This window comes from Arachis hypogaea, chromosome 3, assembly GCF_003086295.3.
Source record: "Arachis hypogaea cultivar Tifrunner chromosome 3, arahy.Tifrunner.gnm2.J5K5, whole genome shotgun sequence".
NCBI lineage: Eukaryota > Viridiplantae > Streptophyta > Magnoliopsida > Fabales > Fabaceae > Arachis > Arachis hypogaea.
This window is the reverse complement of record NC_092038.1, coordinates 28,177,439-28,187,400: the sequence shown is the minus strand read 5'-3', so window position 1 is coordinate 28,187,400 and position 9,962 is coordinate 28,177,439. Positions and strand designations below refer to the sequence as shown.

The following is a 9,962-nucleotide window of genomic DNA, read 5'->3' as shown; positions in this document are numbered from 1 at the left end:
AGAGTTGAGATTTGATGAATTAACAAGAAGTGTAACACTCCATAATTAGCAAGGAACATTTAAGGATGAGCTAATGATATCATGTATAACATAAATTGCTTTTTGACAAAATACTTTTTTTCTAGTCCATCAAAAAAATAAAAAAAGAGAAAAAAGTAGAAAAATTTAATGTAGATGCATTGTTGGTGTAAAGTAGCATTAAACGTGCATTAAATTATGTAACATCATACTATTAAAAATAATAATTATTTTTATTGACGGTGTAAATAATTATCTAATAGAATAGATATCATTTCATGATCAACCATACTAAATGTATACAAAAAATCAGCCATCAAAATTAGTTACTAAGATAGAATATATATTGAAATATAAAATATACATTAAAAATAATTTAATAAAAAAATATTTTACATAAATAGATATATGATGATTAATTTTAATGTTAAAAAAAAATTAGAGATTACCAGAATTTATTATTTTAATCATTACTTAACTATCAATTCAATTCTTTTAGTCTAATAATCTAATATATTTTATTTTATATTTTTAAATATTAATAACTATTTGATAATTAAAATAATAAATTCTAATAAATTTTTAATATTTTTTTATATAAATAATATTTTTATTATATAACCATATAAAATATTTTATAACAATACTTTAAAATTAAACTCCTAAAACAAAAAAAAAGGAGCACTCCTCCCTTGCAGAAAACACGAGTTGTAAGACACATGACACCGCACCACAAAACACATCTACTACACAAAAGGAACACATCCGCATCCAGCAACCAAAAGTCCAAAACAGACACAAAGAAGAGGCATTTGTATCCGATCCCTCTACTCTCTCTCTCTCTCTCTCTCTCTCTCATTGGATCTAAGTTGCGAAGGCAGGTTCCAACCCCCATTCATCTCTAGCACCATTAGATCCAATTCCTGAAATCTTGATCCGATCCATTTCCTTCATGGGCATTCTCTTACACCCAAATGGGAATGCCCACAATAATAAACCATGACCAAACCCATCGTTGACCAAGAACAAGAAGAAGAAGAAACCCACACTTTGTTCTACGACTCCCACGACCGTTTACTATCGTGCTCTACCTCTTCATCTAACTCCGACGACGACACCGCAACTTCCCCTCAAAACGACACCAACACTGCCAAAAACGACAGCACTAACAATTCCAACTCTAGCTCCCCCACTCATGCCTTGGCCATGTGCAGGTACGATATATGGATCTCGGAACCCTCCTCCGTCTCCGAACGCCGTTCTCGCCTCCTCCGCCACTTCGGCCTCCCTGCTCGATCGGTCTCCTCGCAACACCTCCACCGCGCCGCCGCCGACACAACCTCCGCAGCCTCTGCTGCCGCCGCCATTCTCCGATCCAAATCCGAGAGCGCCGCGGATCGGTGTGATTTACAGGTGCCAGCTCAGCAGCCTGCAATTCGATCGGTTTGCCGCTCTGGCGACGCCGGTTCGGTTGTAAATAACGGTAATTGCAGCGCTAATGGCAATGTCTCAACGGTCATCGATTCTCGGGGCAAGAGCGATGAAACTCGGAGAGAGATTGAGAGTGTGGAAGAGGAAGCGTGCACTATAAGGGATCTTGATAACGGGAAGGAGTTTGTGGTGAAGGAGGTGAGGAAAGATGGCACGTGGAAGAAGCTTAGGGAAGTTGGAACTGGAAGGCATTTGACTATGGAGGAATTTGAGATGACTGTTGGGCATTCCCCAATTGTTCAGGAACTAATGCGGCGGCAAAATGTCGAAGATGGTAATGGAGATGGAGATGAAGATGGAGATGGAGATGGAGATGCGGTTGATTTGAATTCAAATGATTGTAGCCGCAGTGGTGGTGGTGGTGATAGTGGTGGTGAGAGTAAGGTGAAGAGAAGGGGGAGTTGGTTTAAGAGTATAAAGAGTGTGGCGAGTTCGGTAGCTGCAGCGGGGCATAAGGAGAGGTGGAGCAGGAGTGGTGATGAGAGGGATACATCGTCCGAGAAAGGTGGCCGGAGGTCCAGCTCCGCGACAGATGATAGCCAGGATGGCAGTTCATTTCTTTGTCCTGAGAGAGTGAGAGTGAGGCAATATGGGAAATCATGTAAGGAGCTGACAGGGCTTTACAAGAGCCAGGAGATACAGGCTCATGAGGGATCAATTTGGAGCATAAGGTTTAGTTTGGATGGGAGGTATCTTGCAAGTGCGGGCGAGGATTGTGTGATTCATGTTTGGCAGGTTGTAGAAACTGAGAGGAAAGGGGAGCTGCTGCTGATGGAGAAGCCTGAAGACGCCAATGTGAATATGTTGTTTGTCATGAATGGGTCGCCGGAGCGGGCTACGCTGTCCCCTAGCAAGGAGAGTAGCCTTGAGAAGAGGAGAAGGGGGAGGCCATCTGTTAGCAGGAAGTCATTGAGTTTGGACCAGTTAGTTGTGCCGGAAACTGTTTTTGCGCTCACGGAGAAACCCATTTGCTCTTTCGAAGGCCATCTCGACGATGTACTTGACCTCTCCTGGTCCAGGTCTCAGGTTAGCTACTATTTTGAAGATAGGTGTGTTCTGCATTACCAGTTGTGTGTTCAGTGTTTGAATATCCTTGTAAAGTTTTTAAGTCGCCCTGTTATTCCCTTTGTTTGACCTTAGGCTTGAATTTATAGATTCATACCCATTCATTAAAATTGTTTTTGATTTATCAGTGTTGTCCCGTTAACTGAATTTACTTATGGTAAACAGTCTCAGTTTTCTACGTTATGATTGATTGAAATAGAAGAACTTTGCCATCTGATTAGAAGATGACACTGAATTGCATATGGTTAATTGGTTTTGACGAGACAAAAAAATAATAGATGCTCTAGACGGGTAAGTTGATCAAGTGGAATATGATCTGCTTAAAAAGGAGCATAGTTGGACTTGTGACATAGTTCGAGAGAATTTGCTGAAAAAGAAATTGGTGTAAATAGTCATACTGTACTTTGGGTTTCTGGTGGAGTCCAATGCAGTCCGTTATATATTGTTGACCCCACAATTTGGGTGCCACTAATACACATTGTAGGAACTAGAAAATTTTGTCCCTGAGAAGATTTCTTTATATATTTTTATCCAAATTATGCTCCCTGAGAAACCAATTTTTTTTATTTTCTTTATATAAAAAAATTTAATCGGACTACAAGGACTTATTTCCTAGAGTTTCATTATTATTCTAGATTTACCTTGAAAGTCATTAGCCGGTGAACAAGTGAGAGGGATGACTTGTTATGAAATGCATGATGATGCCTTGTGGTTTCTTCTATTTAGATGGGTGGATGATGATTTTATAATAAGCAATTGGAGTCGTTGTGCAAGGTTTGGATTTAGCTTGTCATAAGCTTGACATTAGGTCAACTTATCACTGTTACGTATGTAAAACTTACAGAGTATTTGTTAAACTTTGAAAACCCAGATAACCATGTACGTTAGGCCAGGTTTAAGATTCATTGTATCTATGAAAATTCCACTTTTATTTTTCAAAACTGATTCAAAACCGATATGACAGTAAGCTTAAGTTCTCTTTTATTCGATTGATTATTTTTTCATTGGAGAATTATATTTCGTTTCATTCCTTATTTTTTTTAATTTATTTGAAATTATATTTATAAGGAATTGTTTACATGTACCAAAATGATATTTATTGTTAGGATTTATCGAAAGATCAAAACTTAAATTTTGAATGTGCCTAGATGATGTATTTTCCAAATATCCAAAATTTTAAATCAGTGTTCAAAATGACAATTTTGTAAAATATCATATTTAAATTACATTCATGCTGTGGAACAGCAATTGAAACACTCAAGAAGGGACTAAACATTGGTTGGTATTTGGTATCGGCAGTGCCAAGGCAGGAGATTACGGATTTTTTCCTGCAGTACCAGTGTAGTTCAATCAATGCATGGGTACCATGGGCTTGAACAAAGAACAAATCAATCAAGGAGCTTCCATGGGTACCTTTCATCCAGAACACTGTTCATAGTTCACACCCTTTTTCATCTTGAGGAGCTTCCATGGGCTTGAACAAAGAACAAATTGTGCGACCAAGCCTTGAATCATGGTCTATAAGTGAGGGGCAAGGAAATTTTGAGAGATTTTAGAAAATCTTCACCTCAACAGTAATATTAAATTCCATATTTTGCCTTAAAATTCCTGCACAATATTCACCCGGATTTATTCCGACAGTTGTTTATCTAAAATAAAGCAATCTTTTTAAACTGATCATCTTGTATTCCACTCTTATTAGTATTATACATCACAATTATTGAATTTTACAGTTGCTCTAATTTTATTGAATTATGAATTTATGCAGTCTTTAACTAGACTTTCTGAGCTGTGTAACTCATTGGATTGTTTACCTCTTTCTCCGTAACTTGCTTACACTCCTTATGTACATTAACACCACTCACTTAGTCACTAGTGGGTATTGGTATGAACATCCATTAGAATTGAGATTGAATAGGCCTAACTCAACCTCAAAAGCTAGCTTATTGAGTGAGGGATGTTTCACACATATAAATTTTCTAGTGACTTTAACCTTGAGAGATGTGGGACTTATAATATATCCCTTCACGCCTAGAAATGATTGTTTGGAGTGTGAACATTTGTGGGTGGGTAGCCCAACAGTATTGGATTGGATAGGCTCTAATACTATAGAATTGAGATTGAGTAGCCCTAACTCAACCCCTAAAACTAGCTTATGTGGTGAGGGATGCCTCGCAATTATAAACTATCTAGACACTTTATTTTTGAGAAATTTGGGACTTGTAATAACATCTGTTAAAGTGATGTGGTAAAAGCATTGGTTTTAGTGTCAAGTGCTGTTGCATGCTCAGAAGATGTCCTTGAAAGCTTAAATATGAGGGGTTGTCTTCTCTTACATATCTTAAACATTCTTGATTACTTGTGATTATGATGTGCCATGTGTTTTAGAATCTAAATTATGTCTGCATGCAACCATCTTAAATATATTTTCTGTTTTCTCAGCACTTGCTCTCGTCTTCGATGGATAAAACAGTGCGGCTATGGCAGTTGTCTAGCAAGTCGTGTTTGAAGATTTTTTCACACAGTGACTATGGTGAGTACAAGCAGCTATTATATCTTGCAGCATTCTATTTGCTTTTCTTTGTATCAAGTAGGTTTCTTAGAAAACCACTTTTATCACCACAATAATGTTAGCACTTGCATAAAATATTCTTTTATATACGATGCTTTTGCTGCCCTTTCCTTTATCAAATACAACATCCCTTTCCAATATTAAGTGTCTCTTAAGGTTTTAGCACAAGGAATAGAAATCATTAAATTGGCTCAAGTATAGTAAATAGGGTAAGTTACACTCATATCCCTAGCTTTATGAAAATTACACACACCACCTCCCTATTTGACCAATATATACTCACCTTCCCTCTGTTTTACATTATACTGAGATGCGGTAAAAATTAGATTGTAAAAGGTTTAACCCCACAATCTCTCTATGCATAGAGAGCTTGTAAAGCTAGAAAAAAGCAATCACAAAACTCTATTCCAATGTTATTATGAAGGGTACTTGTATCATTTCAATTGAAGAAAGCAAAATAAAATAAAGTATTAATATGCAGGTAATAGCCATATGTACTAGGAATTGTTAGTTACATTAATACCAAAGGGTTTAAGTTTTTCTAGACGTGAAGTTGGTGTAATGCGGGGGTGGTGTGTATGTGGTCAGTCAAATAGAGGGGTGATGTGTTAGTTTTGAAAACCTCAGGAGGTGAGTGTAATTTACCCTAGAAAACATTAGTTTATATTGACATGACCCTTTGTCCACCTTCCTTCTAAAATAACCATCCACTTGGACAAAGTGGTATATTCAATAAACATTGTATCTAGACACAAATTATATCTAGATATATTGTTTTTTTAATGTACCACTTTGTCCAAGTGGATGCTAGAACATAGGGAGTAATTACTATATTTTAACTGACATAAGAAATGTAAGATTAAAGTTGAAAAAATTAAGGGCCTGTTTGGTATTCATTTTCATTCATTGTTTTTATTTTCTGGATTTGAAAGAAGAGGTATTGAAAACAATAAAATATCTGTTTTTTCTTTTTTCTTCAAAAAATCCTAGAAATAGAAAACACTTGACATAAAAACAGTGAACGAAAACACTAACCAAACATGCCCTAATTCTTCATGGATTCCCTCAAATGACAAATCACTGATTTTTTTTTTTAAACTTTTGTAGGTTTTGGTATAAAGACACTTAATAAACCCACTCCCCAGTAGGATAACCTTAGTCAGCATTTGTGCGATCAGTTGGTCTCTCCATGAATGCATATAGGCATAGTTTTATTGTTTGTTAGTCATTGCTTTAATTAAGGGTTCTTTCTGTCCGCTGGATGCATACTTCAATTTAGCAATCAAAGCAATTCTGTCACTTCCATTCCCCTCATATACTTTTTTGTTGGTTTGATTCTGTTATTATACCCATTGCTTCAATCTGTTTTCTGTTTTCTGTTTTCTGTTTGGCACAGTGACTTGCATCCAGTTCAATCCTGTTGATGATAGATACTTCATTAGCGGATCTTTGGATGCTAAGGTTCGCATATGGAGCATTCCTGATCGGCAAGTCGTGGATTGGACTGATCTGCATGAAATGGTCACTGCTGCATCTTATACACCTGATGGTCAGGTTCGTCTGCATTAAAGTGAATCTCGTTGTTTCAAATTTAAATTATCTTATTTTTTAACTTGCAACTCGCTAAATCTTTCTGGTGTCTGCAGGGTGCACTTGTTGGTTCAATCAAGGGTAGCTGCCATTTATATAATACATCTGGTATTTTCATTGATACTGATTGTTTTACTATTTATATAAACCATATTCTATTTTGATGAATCATGGCCAGTGACATTATCTATATTTTGTCTCATTCTGTTAAGAAAATAAGCTGCAACAGAAAAGTCAGATCAATCTGCAGAACAGGAGAAAGAGATCGAGGAAAATTACTGGCTTCCAGGTAATTTGATGATTTAACTACTTTGTTCTTTAAATTTAAAAGGGAAAAATCATGGTAACTTGAGGGCTTACTATTCTTGTGAATTTATTAAAAGTAACAATGTTTGGGTCAGAACCTATTTTTGTTCCTAACATATTGTTTATTCTATTTACATCTCAAACGTTTGATTTTCGTCCTACTTTTATCCTTCGGTCAAAATTCAATTTTTTATTTCGATTTTCCCCCTCTGACTTTCTTCTCCTCCTTTATGATTTCTTTCCCTTCCCCCCTCTTTCTCTCCACTTGCACCAAATCACCACTACCAAGACCGCAATGGCCACCACCATCGCCTCTGGGACACCACTGCCACCACTACTTCCTCCTCCTCCTCCTTTTTGTTCTCTTTTCAATCTCCACCACCACCATTGCAAAGCACCATTGCCACCACTGCTCTTCATCCTCCTCGCTTTCCACCAGTACTTCCTCCTACCTCCCTTCTTTTTCTTTACCTTTCTCTCCAACGACCACCACCTCGACCAACACAACTAAATCACACCACCACTGCCACCACCCTGACAGCCACTATTTATCTTCCGCCTTTTTTGTCTTTTTTCCCCCCTCCCTTTAATCTTTCCCTCCTCCTGATGTTTTGTTGTTCTTATTCTATTTGTTAGTAGTGGTGTGGTGCTGTTGGTAATGGGGGTGAAAATGATGTTGTTGTAATTGGAGATGATGACAATTGTTGTTGTATGGTGGTGTTGATAATGACAATGACAAAGATTGATGATGATGATATTGGAGATGTGGTAGTGTGCTGATATTGAAATAAAATGTTAGCAATGTAAATAGTACGAAAAAAACCTTAGGGATGAAAATAAGATCTGGCCCAAACATTAAGGGACTAAAATATACTTTACCCATTTATTATAACTAAGGTACAAGGCTTATGTTCGAGTTCCTAATGATTTTTTGTGAACAGTTTGCCCCAGGAAGTTCATCTGAAGTACTCATTACATCTTCAGATTCTCGAATTCGGGTTGTTGATGGCATTGATCTGGTTCATAAGTTTAAAGGTATGTGAAATTAGTCATATATATCAAGTGAATATTCTTTAACATAGGTGACAAGTAAATACACTATTATGTTTGCGGTTGAACCAAAACTTCCTTGTGTTTTGGCCTGCAAGACATATTTTGTTGATTGTGCACATTTATTTAGCTTTGATTTGATGTTGTTTAAAATTTTTCTTTGCAGTCAGAACTGCATTTGCTATGATGTCTACATTAGTTGCTCATAATTTTTCATCGATAGCTTTTTCTAACAACCCCCCGCCCCCCTCCTCCTCCTCTAAGGTCACAGTGGCAATGGATAATCTGAAACGACTTTTAACAAAAATAATGTAAAAACTCATTATGGAAAAAAATATTGATGTACTTTCTGCTACTGGCTTCTGCTTAAATGTGATATTGGAGGGGAAATTCTTTTTAGTAGGGTTTCTCTTTGGATAGTCATTGCACCAGAAGAAGACATCTAACTTTATTTGAACAGTATGTACCAAAAGTTGTGCTTATTCCTAGTTCTGATTCCTTGATGGAATGCTAATTGGGCCCCAGTATCTAATTACATTCTGTTCCCCATTCCGGACTAAAATGATATGGCTTTTATGCAGGGTTTCGGAATTCGACTAGCCAAATTTCAGCCTCCCTCACAGCAAATGGTAAGTATATTGTCGCTGCAAGTGAGGATTCCCATATATACATATGGAGAAATGAAGCTGATTGCAGACCTAACAGAAGTAAAGCTGTCACCGTTACAAGCTCATATGAGCATTTTCACTGTAAAGATGTATCAGTGGCTATCCCGTGGCCTGGTATGGATTATGCATGGGAGATGCATGATACCTTTTCTAAGGAACAGCCTGAGTTCGATGATAATGTGGATGAGGTCTCATCGGCCAACCATCCGCCTACCCCTGTAGAGGAAGATATTGGTACTGAGGGCTCACAATCTGCGTCAGGTTGCAACAATAGTCCACTTCATGGAACTATTGCAGGTGCAACAGACAGTTATTTTTTCGACAGAATTTCAGCAACATGGCCAGATGAAAAACAACTTGCTGCAACGAGGAATCGAAGCTCCCAAATCAGTGTTGATTTATCTAGTAACGCAGTGAGTCAAAACATGTCAGCCTGGGGCATGGTCATCGTAACTGCCGGCCTTCGAGGGGAAATTCGAACTTTCCAAAACTTTGGATTGCCACTGGGCGTATAAAACGTGTGAGTTGAAGTGGGGGAGACTTCACTGTCTCATTATTGAGTGAAAAGTTGTACAGAGTGATATTGGGTGAGAGAATATTAGGCTGAGTTCCATTTCTTTCGCTGTTCTTTTTGGTGTTATTGGTTGAGGAGATGTGTTGTATTTCCAATCAGTCGTCTGAGAAAAACACGATGGGGAAAAAAATGAGAAAAAGAAAAAAAAAATAGAAAGGAAGAAAACAGGAAAAGGTACATATGGAATGGAATTTGGAAATCAACGAATGCATGTGATGGGGAAATGTAGATTAACGAGCAAGGGAAAAGCTTATTAAATTAGAAATGATGATTCTTTTACATTTGTTAATATTAGTCTTGTTATGAATTCTTTTGTCTATTGAAATCAAATTCAATAAAACAGTATGGTTACAATTCCTAGAGTGATTACGGCCATTTTCTACGAAATCATATATGGAACACTTTTAACAGGTTTTTCTATGACATTGGTGAAGTGGTAACTTATCTAAAATGTATCTAGAAATTCAGGCATAACAAGTATGCTATATTGCTAGCGTTGCTTAAGATATCTTTTGTTCATTGCTCATGACTCACTTGATTTCTTGATGAAAGTCACGTCTATATTAAGGTACAGTTATTATTGTTACTACCTCAAAAACTGTCATTGTTACTACCTTAAAGTTTTGAC

The 9,962-nt window shown here is 37.1% G+C and overlaps 1 protein-coding gene across 1 annotated transcript; it reads left to right on the top strand.

Moving 5' to 3' along the window:
* The first annotated feature begins 699 nt into the window (after nucleotides 1-699).
* LOC112790036 (uncharacterized) lies at nucleotides 700-9,688 on the top strand. Its single transcript, XM_025832247.3, has 7 exons — nucleotides 700-2,535; nucleotides 5,017-5,107; nucleotides 6,543-6,700; nucleotides 6,793-6,844; nucleotides 6,949-7,025; nucleotides 7,984-8,077; nucleotides 8,674-9,688. The coding sequence occupies exons 1-7, from the start codon at nucleotides 1,018-1,020 to the stop codon at nucleotides 9,273-9,275; spliced, it is 2,592 nt and encodes an 863-aa protein (XP_025688032.1). The 5' UTR covers nucleotides 700-1,017; the 3' UTR covers nucleotides 9,276-9,688.
* Nucleotides 9,689-9,962: the final 274 nt, after the last annotated feature.

Bases quoted from the DNA above. Each gene is read 5' to 3' on its own strand.
- LOC112790036 (XM_025832247.3), top strand. From the start codon at position 1,018: ATGACCAAACCCATCGTTGACCAAGAACAAGAAGAAGAAGAAACCCAC. The intron at 6,701-6,792 runs GTTCGTCTGCAT...TGGTGTCTGCAG, and splicing joins CTTATACACCTGATGGTCAG to GGTGCACTTGTTGGTTCAAT. The intron at 7,026-7,983 runs GTAATTTGATGA...TTTTGTGAACAG, and splicing joins GGAAAATTACTGGCTTCCAG to TTTGCCCCAGGAAGTTCATC.